Genomic DNA, 17233 nt, shown 5'->3' with positions numbered 1-17233 from the left:
CAGATGCTGGCGCACACTCTTTGGTAACTATGTGGAAGTGCCATATATGGTTTTCCATTGTCAGGGAGAGGAAACCGGTTAGGCTTATGGAGGCCTCCCAAGCCTGGGGCAAATCTGGCCAGTCACCCCCATCCAATTACTGGCCACACCCAACGGTACTCAACCTGTCTGATCGAGCGACTCGCTTATCATTCACTGCGTCAAACTTTGTAATGAAACAATTGTCGTAAGAGGAATATTACATTAGAACTTCCATCAAAACCATCACCGCAATTGCCGCCAAAACTAACTCCATCCGTTGGGGGGTAGAAATAGCCTAAGCTACTCTCTCCCTTTGAGATATATTTCTTTCTTGTCTCAATAAACATACTTGAACTCCATCCACCACAATTATGTGGCATATAATTGTACTTCGAGTCCAAGCATTAAGAACTATGCAGTGAAACTAGTTGGGGAATAGACGTTAAATCTGCAGCAATATCAAACGTGCAATCCAAGCCCACAATGCAGGCCCACATACTCATCCAAAACCTGCAAAGAGCTAGTCCACCTCTGCCTGCAGCTCCTCCACCGACATAGTTAAAAAGAATATAGCATATCCATACATATAACATATCCATACATATAACATATCCATACATATAACATATCCATACATAAAACTATATCCTTACAATGGGTGTTATCATACTGTGGCATATAATCCACAATGATATTGTTGTTGTTGATTTCCGGTCCATGACGGCGGTGTTCCCTTGAAGGATAAAACGCAAAGCTTTGCAGATATATTAATGTCGCCTGTCGGTGGATTCGAACGCGCCTTGCGGCAAAGTAAGGCAGAGGTTTGAGGAGCCTCGAGAGTCCCTCAGGAAGCCGAGCTCTGGTCCCCATCCCACACAGAGAACAGTAGGTAGCCAAAGTCGAGGCAAAACCACGGTCACCTAAACTCTTACCCAAATTGGCAAATACACAAAAACATCTTCCAGTTCCCTCTGGCAAAGCAGGAGCCAGCCGCTCACCACGCCCTGAGGACACAACAAGAGCCTACGTCGTCTCGTGGCACCTCGATCTCTGCCAAGCCGGCGCCAAACATTGTCTTTTCCCAAAGAACCACCCAGAAAACATAAACATATATCGACTTCCTTGTGACCCCAGTCGATAACTGCGCCAGGCGTCGTAACAATCTGGACCATTGAACAGGAATGCTTGATGGCAGTATCAAGAGCCAATTGGTAAGCAGGCGAGGAGACACAATAACGTGGCTGAAAAATGTTGACCAAACCACACACTAGAACGTGAAAGGACGACGACGTTTCGGTCCGTCCTGGACCATTCTCAAGTCGAAACGTCGTCGTTCCTTCACTTTCCAATTGGTAAAATGGCGTCACGTGTTCCAGCGGTCCCCAGGCAGCGGTGTTCAGACGTCCACTCGTCACTAAGGTTGAAGCTGGAGTCCGCCTAATCCACAATGGCATTGTTGACGAATTAGCAAAACAGTTTGCACTTCACAACACACGTTAAACACAAACGAATCGTAAATATAGCTCAGAATAAAAAAAAAATATTTTACAAAATATTTGAAATACATCATTACTTAAAGCACAGCAAAATGTAAAAAAAAAAAATCAAAAGCCTCCTATAAAGAAAACTTGCAGAATAACTTTAAAATACAGCAGACACAATAAAAGAGACAGAGAGAGAGATATAAAAATGGCCAGAATACGGCTGGAATATTTTAAACTACAGCACACAGATATAAATAAACAACATGAATGAGCAATGCTTTCAATGGTAAGTTTCAAAAAGATTCGAACATTATATCTCCTCCAGTGTTTCAGAGACCATAGCTTCAGAACCATGTTCAAACAATAACCTATAAAGAGAAGACCTCCCACATTCATGGAAAACAACAAGTAGTCAAAGCACTCGGTAAATGTCTCGAATGTAACAAAATATTAAAATACAATTGAACCATAATATAAGTTAACAGTCACCCCCAACTACCAACCACAGAAAACGTAAACATCACAGTGTTAAGAGAAGCGTCCATCAGATGTCAACAACATCCAAACTTATATTTTTCTCTCGCCGTGTTGGAATCTCCTAGTTAATCCTCGACACTGATTCGATGTGATATAGATGTCTAGCTCTTGCTTCGTTGTGAGGTCATCGGGAAACGTGTTACGACTCTTGTTAGTTGGGTCACGATACTGTCCTCAAGCATATTTCTTCAAGAGCCCCTATTGCCTTGGGTCATTTGCCCGAAACGCTCTGCGTACTAGTGGCTTTAGGTATTGTATGTACTACCTCTAATCTTTAAATCAAACAGAATGTTTGTACTGTAACCCTGCAACTATGTATGTACTTTTCCTAAATAAATTATTATTTGTTAGGAGGATGCCTGATATCGTCTGAGTTCATTAGATGCCTATCTAAGATTTTCCACTTTAACATCTTGTGGGGAGTGGGATCTGCCACTTCCTTAATCAAAAGTAGCCAGAAGTCAGTATATCTTTGCTGAACTATCATAGCCACTAAATCATCACTACCAACTTACAAACACTTAATTTCCAACCGTTGCCAGGTAGAGACAAATCTTCAGGCACATGTATTTACCATAGGGAAGAAGATTCTCATGCTGTCATCAGGAGAAAACTTTAGGAATGCTTCATGCTGATTATTTGGTCAAACACTTAAGCATAGAGTAGCAACTTTACAAAATTTCTCTTAAGACTCTTAATCTACAAATATGATCAGTATACTGAATAACCAGTCTAGAGAGATATGTCAAATATTTTATGAACAAATAAATTAATATATTAATTTGAAAAGATCTTTGGATTGTCTAAAGTATATTTTTTTTCCCCAGGCACAATTGTACATTGGACCTACTACAGAGTAGCTGCCTCATCTTATTCCTGGTCTCTGGAAGAACCCTCACCATGTGAAATGCTTTGATAAAGTATTGACTCTCCTGTGTACTATAATGTTAGACACGTTTTATGAAGTTCTTCAAGCATTGCAATGTCGATGTCGACCTTCTTGACATAAGACTATTGACAGCTATCCAGACTGAATAAATAATTTGCTGTCTAACTCATTAACCCTTCAGGGTATTAGACCACTAGCTGGCCCAACGAAATCTATTCATGGAGCTAGCATGATTGTCAATATGGGAAAAACTAATAAAGCACTACTCTTGATCCTAGTGTTTTTTATCAATCAAACTGTGATATGCATGCAGGACACATGTGACAAAGGTGAACAGAAGAGCAAAAGGTAAGACTTTAGAATCATCTGTCATATAATAAAACAATCCTCTCCTATATATATTAGAAAAGTTTGGTTCCAGATCTATTCAAAACTTGGACTTGTACAGTATATTAAAATTATGGTGATCTGAGCACAAAATGCTTGCTTTCCACCTACTGTACTCTTTCTTCTTTTATATATTTTAGAACTAATGCATACTATTAAGTTAAATGGTATTAGGTCACCTTATTGCACTTCCTTTTGATATTTACAGTACTGTACTTATTGCATTTTCAAAATCTTTTGATTTCTCCTATTTCTCTTTCTCTCTGTAAATGAGAAATGTTTGCTTTGCCATTTTCAATGGTGTCATTAATGATTGCATTTATTCTCATTTTGGCCAGATCACAGGAACTCTCAGCTACACTTAGTGGGTTAGGTGATGATGTCTGACCCAGTGTAGTGTCCGACTTTCGATACATATTAAAGAACAGGGACACCACAGCAATTCTGTGAAATATCACCAATAAAATGACACTTTTTTATTAGTTTATGTTCTCATGGGAATGAGTGACATTTTTATAATCCTAAATTAAATAAATTCAAATTTATACATAGTGAATATCTGAATACAGTACTGTATATATATATATATATATATATTGATTTTTTTATTACATGAAAAAATATATAAATTCTTACATTTAGAAGCCAAACATAACTACTATATCAAAATAATCTTAAAGTGATTGTATAGCATAAAGTTTCATATCCAAAGATTCATCAGAAATGCATTTCTACAGTGCAGTAGTTACTGGTACTGTAGCTCAATCAACATTTTACAGTTATCTAACATTGATAATAAATATTTTAACAATTTGATAATGTATATTTTACATACTGTGGGTTTATATCCTTGATAATTACATTTCCAGGTATCTTTTATATGATGTCAATCCTGGAGAAGGATTTAATCTTCGCCGGGATGTGTATATTCGTATTGCAAATTTGGTTCGAAAGCTGAATGATGCAGATAACTGGGTTTTGGTATGTAACGTAATATACTGTATTTTAATTATAGGGTAATTTTGTTATAATGAAATGAAACATATCTGATATGTATGTAGTATGGATGTTTATAAATGTCTTAATCTACACGTAGGTATATAATTCTATCATGCACCTAGGTTAGTGTGGACATTTTCCAAAATTGCTCATCTTATTATATTTGTTTTTAAGGCCTGTATGGCATTCTTCTTCAGATACTTCCACCATGGGGGAACTTGTATCATTGGCAACGTGTGCAGCGTGGAGTGTATGTGCCTTGGAAAAATTTCTTTGATATTGAGAGCCTGAGCAAATGGATACCAGTTGCAGAGTTTTCTGATTACTTGAAAGGTAAAATGGAAGGGGATGATTAGTTATGCTTATTAACAAAACCTAAATCCTTATTTGTGTGTAAGTCTATCATCCAGTCTGTCTTGCTCCATAAAAATGTAGCACAATTATTTTTTTTTGTGGGCTTTCTACTGACCCCTCGAGTGTCCACCCCGACCAATTGACACACTTTAGTACAAAAGAAATACAGTATCCCATACACTTCAACCCACTTTCCTCACTCTCAACTTGGAAAACCAAACTTTAGAAAAGATGCAGGCGATGAGTCACAATAACGTGGCTGAAGTATCGTGGCGTGAAGTACAATCGACTTGAGCATGGTCCAGGATGGACCGAAACGTCATCGTCCCTTCAACTTCTAGTGTGTGGTCTGGTCAACATACTTTAGAAAAGATCAAAACTACCCCAAATACCACCAAATGTGAACACCGACCATAGCCCACAACCCTCACTTAATGAATGGTATCCACGCCATTCAGTGGCCAGCTCGCCAGACACCAGATTTTAGATGAAGTGCTCTCCCTTGTAGTTTCTGGTGATTTTTACTGTCCTTGCACAGAGGTCACATTCTTCAATATTTGCTTCAATGCATGTTGCTTGGCTTTTGTGTATCTGACTGCTATCTGCTTCAGCTTTGTTTGAGCTTCTCTTACCTTCTGCCGATTGTTGAGCAGAATCAGCTGTCAGAGTTTTCTTACAGCGTGGCTTGGTGCTTGTTGAGTACTGAATTTCACAATAATGCTCATGCAGAAATCCATACAATTGTTTGTCATTATTGTCTAATCTGTTTTGTAATAATGTAACTGCCTTTAGCATAATCCAGACTGTGTGTATCTACTTGCTTTCATGTGTCTGACTCTTCTAAGTTATCAGTAGGCTATGTCTGTGACCAACGAGCAAATTATTAACACTTTAATGACCTTGAAGCATTACATTACAGACTGAACTCCCACTCAACACAGCCTGCCTATACATACAGATTACAGACACCCTGTTTGTACTCTATATGTGTATGTAGATGGCCATTGGATACCATGGCTGTCTCCCTCCACCTCCCAAAGACAGACTCTTGGCTAGCATTCCATCATCAATTAGTTTTTGGGAAGTTTGCTTCTTGCTTTGTAACATCAAGAGCCTCATTTGTTAATTAAATAAATTTTTCCATTGTTCATGTGCTTGCTACCAGGCCAAGGATTGCCACTTATAGGCCTTCTGGCCTTGGTTGTCCTCCTGAGGGATCCTTTTTATATTCTTTCAGCGTTGGTTCCTTGAAGACCTACAATGTCTTCCTTCAAATTTTATACTGAATTGTTCGGCACAGGCTGGGGACTTTGCCTTCGGTCTTCACTTTGCTAGTCAGGAACAATAGTCTCTTATTAACATTTGGGAATTTGTGATTTTTTTTTTTTGCTTTTGTGTACTAGTAAATATAGATATGTAAGTTGGCTACTAATCTATGTATCCCAGATTCGGTTTGAATTTAATGATTATGTAACTTTACCTGGATTTTGGCAATTAGACCTGGTGGTTCAGGCTTGTGAGGTTTGAATTAGTGAGAAATTGATGTATAATCAAAGTACAGTACTAAATAGTAACAATGTGAGTATCTTTTACAAATTAAAATTACTATACAGTATATGTACTATACTAATAACTAAAATTATTATTATATATTTAAAAAATAGTATTTAAAGGATATACAGCACTTGAAGAGAGGTTTAAATATATGCACATTATATTATTTTTATACCAATGATGCTTAATGCACATTATATTATTTTTATACCAATGATGCTTAATTATACCATTCTGAGACTTGTATTGTACTCAAGACATTAATATCTGAAATTCTATTTTTATACCTAAATAGATGAAGGACCGAGAGTGGGGTCAGTGTATGTGCTACAGCATTACGCTGAAGGATGGGAAGGCAAATGGGAAGAAAAATATGATAAAAGAAAATGCATTGACAAGCACAACTTTGAGTACCGGTATGTATGACCATCATCCTGTGTGTCACAGACTCACAATGTCCCATAATATGTGGGGAGATACCATTTACCTTAGGCCTTTTCCTAGATATACAACAGGACAACTTGCAAAGATCCCAGTCATGGTGGGAAGGAAAAAGAAACAAGAACCTAATGGGTGGTATTAGTCCTTGATTGATCATTTTGGAACTATCTGTTGGAGTATCTGAGAAACATGCTCATACAGGAACATTTCAGTTCTGTTTTCTATAAATATATATACAGTTAAAGGCATGCAAATACTGTTCTGTATTCAAGTAAAAAAAAAATGTGGGTATACTTACACAGTTGGGGCAGTGTGTTGCAATGCATTGGTCTTAGGGATGCCATGTTTCTTAAAACCAAGGTTTATCCAGTAGCTTATTCTTTTTGGTCCTAATTTATATACAAGGTACATTGGTGTTCTTACATTCTTGCAACGCCACTAACATGCATAGTGTTTCAAGCTAATGTATTGCAAATCCATTCAATTGAGGTTACACTGTACGTGTACTGGATTTCTACCTGACCATCTGTTTAATACATTATTGTCATTTTTACAGAGGAGGTGATGATGGCTCATGGGTTGGGCAAGTATGGGGTACAAAAATTCAGACAGAAAACTTTACATGCCTCTCTATCCAAGGACAAGCATCAACTTTAGTGCCTCTTGTTACACAAGATTTAAAGAGGAGGTAATGTAAACTTAATTTTGTTTTATCGAAAGTATAAAGCTATGGCAACGATAATTGTCTTATTTATTGAAAATACACATTTCAAGAAACCAAATTGGAGCTATAATTGAAGAGTTAATCATGTGTGAAGTTAGAATAAATGTGTGAATAACTAATTGCAAATTGAGGAAAGACAACTGAGAAGCTACATTATTGTATTCTACATTTGTGGTATAACAAGTAAAATAATTTGATGAATGTTATTGAATATTTGTCTGTATTACAACCTGTTCTCAAGTTGAATTATTTAAGTACAATAAAGGGACATTGATGTACCAGGCTTGACAATGTTAGATCTATAGGAATGTTTGAAATAGGCTAGGTGTATTTGTGCCTAAGGTTTATAGCCCATGTTAGTTGGCTAGGTTTATATGGCTGATATTTTACATAATGTCACACTGAGAATGTGCTATATATTATTACCTTATTAGTCTACTTGACAGATCTGTGTTCATTGTTCGAGCTGAAACCATCTTGCACGATGAATATGGAGGCAAGTGGTACTGGAATGCTAGGAGAAGTATGCGCTTTGCCCACCACCTACGAGAAGAAGCTGCAAGTTTTAGAAGAAAATACTTGAACTCGGAAGATGTACAAGATAAAACTGTAGTGAAAGAGGACTGGCGAGATACACAAGTAAGTTTGACAATTCTGAAATTTTAGATCTTGTTGCATATCTTACTTCTTCTTACTCAGTAAAAATAATTTTTGATGGTTTATAATTACTGGAAGTATAAGTCTTGCAGAATGAATTGAGTTTGTATCAAGTAAATAATAAAATGCTCAAAGTATGTTAAAGATCATGCTCACTTTCACATGCATTAAGTTGAAGGTAGAGTTCATTCACAGAAGCAGGATGAAAGGCTCTTAATGTTATTAAAATTCTATTTAATTTCACTCTGCATATGAAGTTGTTTTAAGATGTACAGCTTGCGTACAAGTGGCAATGAGTTAATTTGAAGTGAAGAAATGTATGTGGTTAGGCTACATATCAAGAAAACAAGATTAACTCATAGGTACTTTATTGTTAGATTTCAGAACTACCTTGTTCTGCATATTCACTCTTCTCCTAGTATAAGTTTCTGATTATCAAGATAATTGGACATTTTGCTTTACCACTGCTCTTATTGACCACATGTTCCTTGGAGAATCTGACTCCTTTGACAATGATCATTTTGTCAATTATATCTACAGTAGAATCTCTTGAGAAACTTATTTGAAACAATTTATCTTATTCAATATGTTATCTTAAGCTGTGTACATGCATTCTTAACACAATCTCATGCAATTAACACTAGGAGATAGCTTGATATGTTTTAATACATAATTCAATTTGAATACTGAGTATAATTGGCATGGCATAGACCAGTAAGTGAATGGGTCACTGTGCAGACACAGCCTCGACTCCTGGCTAGAAACACCTTGATGGACCCAACAGGATTCCATTGACTGACAATGGCACACCAAATACTAAACTGATAAACATGCCATTCACAAGCACATATTATGTATTTCATATCAATTACTGTATGTAATAACCGCTTCTGGCAAGGGCTACCACAAAACGGATAACTTTCATGAGCGATGAATTAATAGTAGTACTGTACTGTATACATTTACAATACTAACATAACAAATTACAGTTTCTCACTTCATAGCACTTCATAGCTAAACTTTTCGTCAGGGTAAAATGACAACAGATACCCAATACAATACAGGCATCATTCAGGGTAAATAAACGAGCACATGGAACAATGGATCTCTTGAATATTCTATAAAATGGACAGTGCTATAGTCATTCTGGCTAAGAGATTTCTTTGCATAATTACATGTTGTAAGGCTTATTGTAAACTTTCCTTCCTATGAATAAAGTTAGATAGCACTGGTAAATATTAGGAATGAAAGCATAATAATTAATAAGAATAACCCATATACTGTTCAGGTATTATTTCTGACTCAATTGTATAGTTAGTAAAGATGTTCATATTACCTATATCTGGTTATAATTATTGTTTGTACTGCAGCCAAAACGAGGTGTAGCTGTTGGTGGCCCTTACATTGCTGCTCATCTTCGGAGAAGAGATTTTATACATGCAAGAGGTGATGAAGTGCCGAGCTTAAAGAAGGCTGCCCAGCAAATTAAAGAATTGCTGAAAAAAGAAAATCTCACTACTGTTTTTATTGCAACTGATGCTTCACTAGAAGGTACATCTATATTCACTGTATGTACTTATATATGTACAGTACAGTACAGTAATACTCTACATATACAGTAGATTTACTTGTGTAGACAAAAGAGGGTGAAAACAAATTGATTATTAAATATTTAATGTTTGCACATAGTTGGGTGTGATCCTCTGCACCTTTTCAGGATCATGGCATTCTCAGGACACCTACAGCACCAAATCTTCAGGGACATATATATATATATATAGCACGAGGTGCCTTTTCAGGACCATACTGAGGTGCAGGGAGCTACTGGGGAAAAGCCACCTAGCCAGGATAACATATTCAGAAGGATCTGTTCTCTAGCCCAGAGTAACAAGGTCCCAGTTACCATCAGTTCAAGTTGATCCCAGTTACCAGCTTGTACTGTGTTAATTACCAATTAAAATACACATGCCTAGTGCCCTCAGTCCTATTAGGTGATGACAACACTGCAAGGCAGGTGTTGCCAAACCCTGTCAACTTCGTATGGATCTTAACTGTGCTTGTGATAGGTTGTAAAGCTCAGTCATTTTACAGCAAAATGTGACATTGTTACCTTAAGCAGTGGCATAGCTAAGTACACAGTTGTGTGTAAACACTGGTAAGGGTTGTCAGTCTTTTGAGTGTCCCGTCACTGTCTTTGTTCATGCCAGGTGGCTACTCAGAGCTTATTTGTGTGAGCATTTACCAGTTAGTGGTCAATTTCTTGTTTTCTTGTTAAGACACACTGGTATGCTTTAACACTGGTTGCCTGTGGGGTGCAGGTTGTATTGAGTTGAGTGACTATGTACCAGCTTGGCTCTTGGTTGAAGGTCATAATCTATGTAGCTGTGGTGTCTAATGTCAGCTCTCTGCATACCCTTGTTTGGTTAAAAAGTGGTGGTGTCGCAAATGTTTTATTCCTCTATTTTGTTCCAGTGGGTAAGCGTTAAGGGACATGGTTTAAAACTCTCGCTGGTGCATGTGGCTAAAATGCCAGAGTTTTCTGATACTGTAGAAAATAAGGTGCTGCCTCTTATGCTTTGCCTTGTTAGCAAAGTGATGACTTTCATCTGCTGACCTGTGAAATATACAATGAGATGTCCATGCTTCTTGACCATCACTAGATGGATGTCTTACTGTGTAGCCCACCAGTTAAATGTAAGAGATCAGAGCCAAGCAAGGTGACGGACAAGTTTCCTGGTAGTTTGTGGAAACCTCAGAGTGAATGTATAATTTCAAAATTATATCCTTTCATCACGATACCTCCCAAGCATGGTGCACTTCAGCGTAGACCTTGATCCATGGAATCACATGATAACTGCTTTATTGAGAGAAAAGTGGTAAAAGTGCAGTTTTGGATTTACAGTATCTGGAACTTAACTTTTCTCCCTTCCCCATATAAGTGCTAGATTTTTAGGACTGCTACTCCTTGTGTAGAGGGAAGGGGTTCAATGTGCAATTTTTATATCTTCCATAACTCAATTTTGAATGTTTTAAAAAGAGCAAACTTGCAGTTAGGATGGGATGCCAAGATGAAATTCAGGTTCTCCTTGAAGGCCCCTACATTTTCTCATAATATTACCCCTGAATTGTTCTTTTACTATGAATTGTATTTTTACAACTTTACGAGTTTCACATGTAGACACAAATATATACTGTACCTTATTTGCCAGCATAAAAGACACACCTTATTTACCGTATAAGGATATTTTTTGGGGGGGAAAAAAATTTAGTATGTTTCATCATACATTTATTGAAAGTGATTTTTTAGGGGAAAACATGATTTTGTGCATGTAAATACAGTGGTACCTCGGTTTAAGAGTTTAATCCGTTCCTGGAGACAGCTCGTATTCCGAAAACTTGTATTCCGAAGCTAATTTCCCCATAAGAAATAATGGGAAATGAATTAATCCGTTCCTGACTACCCCAAAAACCCCACATCAAACTAAATTTTTATACCTAATTCATCTAAATAAACCTACAAAACTATGTTCAAGTTATTACTTACCTTGCTGTTGGTGTATGGAAGATGGTGAGGAGGGGGGAGAAGAAGAGGTGTTACTGTTTGGAAGGGGAGTCCCCTTCCATTATAACATCAGGCAGTGAGGACTTCACTGGTGTGCACTCTCTGGCACGTTTTGCCTGCATACCACTAGGACTTGCTTGTCTTACTAAGAATCTGTCTAAAGACACTTGTTTTTCCCTACATTTTAAGACTTGTTTGTAGTAAGACATCACATTGTCATTTAAAAGGTCAATGCAACGGCCTGCTACAGCTTTATCTTGGTGAGTTTTTTCAACAAAACTTTGGAGTTCTTCCCATACTTCACATATTTTCTTAATCAAGAAGGGACATCCTCTACTGCCTCTACTCACAGCTATTTTCTTGGGTTGAACCTTACCAATGGCTTTCTTGAGATCCATGGCGAGATATATAATAACAAACTTTTATTCTCAAATGGCCAAAAAAACGACAAAAAAATGTAAATCCCTGTGAAGAATTCAGGAGGGATAGTCACTGGGCCCGAGACACTGGTAAACTGAAGCATGATCGCCGTGCCACCACGCGCTAGTCGGCCTGTACATGTATCAACAAACTCGTGTTCCGAGGCAAATTTTTCAAGCCAATCCTGCTCATATTCCGAAAAACTCGTATACAGGGACACTCGTATTCCGAGGTACTATACTATAATATATATGTACTATATAATGTACATAATATAATGTACTATAATATATATATAGTTGATGGTGGACCAGAAACATGCATCCTATGTTCTGCCAAAGATGGTACTGTATTTACCATAAGAGAGATAACAAGTAAGTATGAGACAGGGTGTGTTAAGATTATAAGTTGGTTATGAAAGGGCTGCAATCTTTACACTCATAATTCTTCAACAGAATTTCAGGAACTTGAATCGTTCCTTCCTGGTTATAAGGTCGTGCGCTACGAACCCAGCCCTGACTTCTTTCACAAGTGGGGTGATGGTGGTGTTGCAGTAGTGGATCAGATCATCTCTTCTCATGCCAGGTTAGTTTAGGAATGTATAATTAATAATAATGTTTATTCAGGTAAAAGTACATTCATTCAAAATGAGTTACAAACAGAATGTTGGCTTTCTAGATAGAGCTAGTATGTACTATGCTTAAAGCCACTAATATGCACAGCATTTTGGGCCATAATAATTCACTGTATCAGGGGACAGGCAGCCAGAGTGTATTCATACACGTTAGGCTTTTATCGAGCTATATATGAACGAGTTTGGGTGGATAGACATAGAAGCTGCCTCGTATGGGCTAGTATGCCTTCTGCATTTGTTTGTGGATACATGGCATCACAAGGTGTTTGAATGCAATGTGTTCAGTGAAGTTAATGGAGTCTTGTTCATTGAACGATGGGTTCATTGTTGGCCCTGATAACTTCAGGTACTGCTGCATACCAAACTTAAAAAGATCTCAGAGTCTAGAGGTGATGGTCATTGCAGAATGTGTAAGTATTCAGAAATTGAATTCATCACTGTCATTATTGACTGCCATCAGGTACTCTCCATTTGGTAGTGGTTCATAGAATTACATTGATCCAACTGTCCAAGATTCTACAGGTAGGGGTGAAAGTTGCAGTAGTGTTAGTCTTGAAGTATCCACCATAGTTTGATAAAGGATAGTCACTGTGCATGGCCTTTGCTTAATATATGCCAAGAAATTGTATTATTTCTCATTGCAGTCATTTGGTCCTCCTGATGTGCAAGCTGTCTTAGTGAAAGTTTTTATATTCTCTTTGGTGAAAGGAAATAAGCAATATTGTTTGTTTCCATCAACCAGTTTTTCTGTATTTTGAATGTCATTTCAATTTCAGACCTCTGCTCTTTCCATTATTGATCTTGTCCTCACCAGGTACTTCACTGGGTCATATGAATCCACATTCTCCTTTCGTATCCAAGAAGAGCGAGAGATTCTGGGCTTTCAAGAGAGAACAACTTTCAACCGACTCTGTGGGAAGAAGAAAAGTTGTGAGCAACCAGCAAAATGGAGAATAACTTATTAAAATGCTAGTTTCGTGATATATTTGAAGTAGTTAGTTTTTCTTCTAAACTTGAAGTTTAGAAGAAAACTAAACTAGAAGAAAATTTAAAGTTTTCATCAGTACTGTACATTATTCTTACCATTAAAGTTTTTTTTTGTGTCTGAAAAATGAAGATATGTAATAGTTTTACTAATGGTGTTATTTAGGTTTGAGAAAGGGTTCAACAAAGATATACCAGGCATTTATTTTTGAATATTAATATGAGACAATGCCACAAATCAGAGAACTTGCTTTAGGCAGCTGGCATTTTCAGGTAGGTAACACTAACACACACTATTGCTCCACATGCTCGTTTATTTTGCCTGAATGATGCCCGTACTGCATTGGGTATCTGTTGTCATTTTACCTTGACGAAAAGTTTAGGTATGAAGTGAGAACTTTAATTTGTTATGATAATTAATAGTAGTTCTGTACTGTATGCATTTACAATACTAATTCATGGTTCATAAAAGTTATCCGTTTTGTGGTAGCCCTTGCCAGAAGCGGTTATTACATACAGTAATTGATATGAAATACATAATGTGTGCTTGTGAATGGCATGTTTGTCAGTTTAGTATTTGGTATACCATTGTCAGTCAATGGAATCCTGTTGGGTCCATCAAGGTGTTTCTAGCCAGGAGTCGAGGCTGTCTTCACAGTGACCCATTCACTTACTGGTCTATGCCATGCCAATTATACTCAGTATTCAGGTTGAATTATGTATTAAAGCATATCAAGCTATCTCCTAGTGTTAATTGCATGAGATTGTGTTAACCTGTGTATACATTACATTCTTAAGATAACATATTGAATAAGATATAAAAAATTTCAAATACATTTCTCGAGTATCCTTTTAAGAAAAGATTAGTTTTTTAATAATACCTTCACTTTGGTTTATATATTTTTATTATACCTGTGGTATAATTGTTGTGCACAAGTATAATAAAATAAATTTTGTAATCAAATAAGTGTTAAGATACATATATTCTGAAAAATTTACATGAAGGCTTTGTGGATGCCTCAAGGTCCATTGGAAACCATAAAACTTGGCATAAACTACTGTATAGGGTTTTATGTTATGTAATGTTTGCTTTAACCAAACCTGTTGTTATTATAGTATTAAATAGAAATACTGGCTCTAGTATTTAATACTAATAGCACTTGAGGAGCTGTATTTTATTACAGTGCTGCAATCAAGAAGTCCACGACCTTTCTCTGTTTCCAAGTTCATCCCCAGAGTTGGTTAGTATCATTTACTGTATATATATATGTTGGTATTACTGTATATAGAAATTATTTGTTTTTGATAGGAGCCACTAATATAATGCCTATGAAGTAAATTTTAGTTACATTATTCTTAACACTGCCCTACCATAAGTACAACATATGTAATTAAATATGTAACTCAGTGGAGAAGCCAAATCACAGTACTGTACTGTAAAGTCTAACTGAAGCCAAGAGTTTACTCCATTGGTCATTGTAAAAGGGTTTCAAACTATCCTATCAAATACAAATTTCCCCAACTAATTTTCTTGATTTTTTGTTTTAATTTGTTATAAAGTTATCTTTAAGCAATTGTATTTTAGTAACATGTTGGCTTTTGTCCTTGTCAACCCCAAAATTTAACTTATTTTTCTTCTTCAGGCTTTAAGCTTCTAGTTAGTACTATGCTATATTCCATAATACCTGATTTATCAATATAGATTGTCAAAATCACCTACCAAGATCAAATGTGCAATATTTGGTCTGAACACTGATTCAGGTGAATTGGTGTCTGAAATTATCAAATGTATCCCTGTTACCTAGCAATAAAATAGGTACCTGGGTGTTAGTCAGCTGTCACTGGCTGCTTCCTGGGGGTGGAGGCCTGGTCGAGGACCGGGCCGTGGGGACACTAAAAAAAAAAAGCCCCGAAATCATCTCAAGATAACCTCAAGAATGTATGTTAGCATCAGGAAAGGATCAAACAAATATTCATCTGCTTTCACAGATACAAAAGTACGAGACGACACATGGCTATGAAATATAAACTCGTGCATATACTGGATGAGGTAGGCATGAGAGAGTAGGTTCTAGGGCTGACCACTGGGACTGTCATTCAATTCTCATGTACTTTATGCAAATGATTATCCATGATAAAATATTAATAAAAAATTTACCTGTTATGCAGGCTTCCAGTTCTGCTTATCTTCAGCACGTTAGATGAAACTTGCTGTTATTTCTGCAGGGAAGCTGGGACTTCGTTAGAATTGGATCCGGTAGTTTTGAGTACTAATACTGCTCTCCTAGCAATGATAAGAAGTGCTGGCAGACAGTTTTCAGTGGCAAAATGGCATCTATTGTCACTTACTAGTGTTGAAGTGAAGGAAATTATCTAAGTTTTCATACCGTGTTTAATGAGCTAGTGTCAGTTTTGTTAGATTTGCACTCATTAAAACATTTCTTTATGGGATGTAGTGATCCTCTTGTATTGTTTTTTACTGGGCTGGGGTTGATCTATTCCTAGATTATTCCTGCCCTTGGGAGGGGGGGGCCAAGTGTTTTTTTTTTTTTTTTTTTTTTTTTTTTTTTGCAAGGGCTCTTGTCCTTGGTGGAGTGTCTCAAGGGTGCCTATCATAGCTAGTTTGACCTCTTTCAGCCAGTGTGAAAGCAGAGAGGAACTGCCAAGGCAGAGCCTAGGCAGCAGCATTTTATTACTTCAGTGCTCTGCTTATTTCAAATTAAAAAAAAATTAGACTGGAGAAAAATAAAGCACCTAGTTCACTAGCTCCCCTTAGCTAATATTGCTAGAATCTTTTGACATTTTAGATATGCCAGGCTCCTGCAACAATCTTGAACCACCAGATACAAGCACCATATAACATCGTGTTGCCTCTTTTTGGTGCAGGGGAACACATGCAGGAATCCAAGATCAACTCACTACAGAGGTAAACTTCCTGCAAACATTTTTTGCACAACAATTAACCAAGTGGGCTTACATAGAGCACGAGTTGGTTTCAATTTAGATATTCAATCATTGAATGTAATTTAAACACTCTTCTGGGAGGCCTCAGTAGCTTCCTAGTGATTGACCTTGGTATCAAGTGCAGCAACAAAATTACCAGGACTCTAAACTTGTGCAAAACTACTGGACATCAGGACCGAAATCTGGTTTGCTCAAAGGTGAGGGAGCATGGGGAAGCAAAACTTTCATAGTTAGAGAGAAAATGGAGACAAGGGAAGCTGTAATTTGCATATGTCAACAACCCATGTTCTAGTACCTAAGTACACCACCAGGTGGCAGCTAAAGTCACCCAGGGGTTCAGCCAACCTGCTTCCACACTTATATAATGCATCCAATTCCCCCCATATGCAAGAACTAAGGTGGATTTGTGGAGCTACTGAGGCGACCCAGAAATGTAATAAAATGGCATTTTATTCCATCTGATTCTCAGTTTCTGGGCTGGCCTCCCTGGTGCATGTTCTAAATGATGCTTCAGTGTAAACTGTCTTTGGGCTAAAAGAAAAATTAATAGAATAACAGAGGCAGAATAACCATTCAGTGATAAGGCCCAAAACCCTGGGCTTGAACCTTGACTGGAAAAGAT

At 37.1% G+C, this 17233-nt stretch overlaps 1 protein-coding gene across 2 annotated transcripts; it reads left to right on the top strand.

Annotated features, from left to right (window-relative positions):
* Positions 1 to 2058: 2058 nt before the first annotated feature.
* On the top strand, positions 2059 to 15221 carry O-fut2 (O-fucosyltransferase 2). 2 transcript variants are annotated; one of them, XM_045767042.2, is made up of 10 exons: positions 2059 to 2296; positions 2870 to 3279; positions 4188 to 4299; positions 4515 to 4650; positions 6521 to 6641; positions 7223 to 7354; positions 7837 to 8029; positions 9418 to 9598; positions 12485 to 12614; positions 13478 to 15221. In XM_045767042.2, the coding sequence occupies exons 2-10, from the start codon at positions 3161 to 3163 to the stop codon at positions 13626 to 13628; spliced, it is 1275 nt and encodes a 424-aa protein (XP_045622998.2). In that variant the 5' UTR covers positions 2059 to 2296; positions 2870 to 3160; the 3' UTR covers positions 13629 to 15221. The 2 variants fall into 2 exon arrangements, with proteins under 2 accessions (XP_045622998.2, XP_045622997.2); XM_045767041.2 differs by having other exon boundaries at positions 2069 to 2291.
* Positions 15222 to 17233: the final 2012 nt, after the last annotated feature.

Source organism: Procambarus clarkii, chromosome 89 (genome assembly GCF_040958095.1).
Source record: "Procambarus clarkii isolate CNS0578487 chromosome 89, FALCON_Pclarkii_2.0, whole genome shotgun sequence".
NCBI lineage: Eukaryota > Metazoa > Arthropoda > Malacostraca > Decapoda > Cambaridae > Procambarus > Procambarus clarkii.
The sequence above is the reverse complement of the archived record's forward strand: the minus strand, read 5'-3'. Positions and strand labels throughout refer to the sequence as shown.

Coding starts and splice junctions, on each gene's coding strand:
- O-fut2 (XM_045767042.2), top strand. CDS start 3,161: ATGATTGTCAATATGGGAAAAACTAATAAAGCACTACTCTTGATCCTA. Junction 4,300..4,514: donor ATGCAGATAACTGGGTTTTG/GTATGTAACGTA, acceptor ATTCTTCTTCAG/ATACTTCCACCATGGGGGAA. Junction 9,599..12,484: donor AACTGATGCTTCACTAGAAG/GTACATCTATAT, acceptor ATTCTTCAACAG/AATTTCAGGAACTTGAATCG.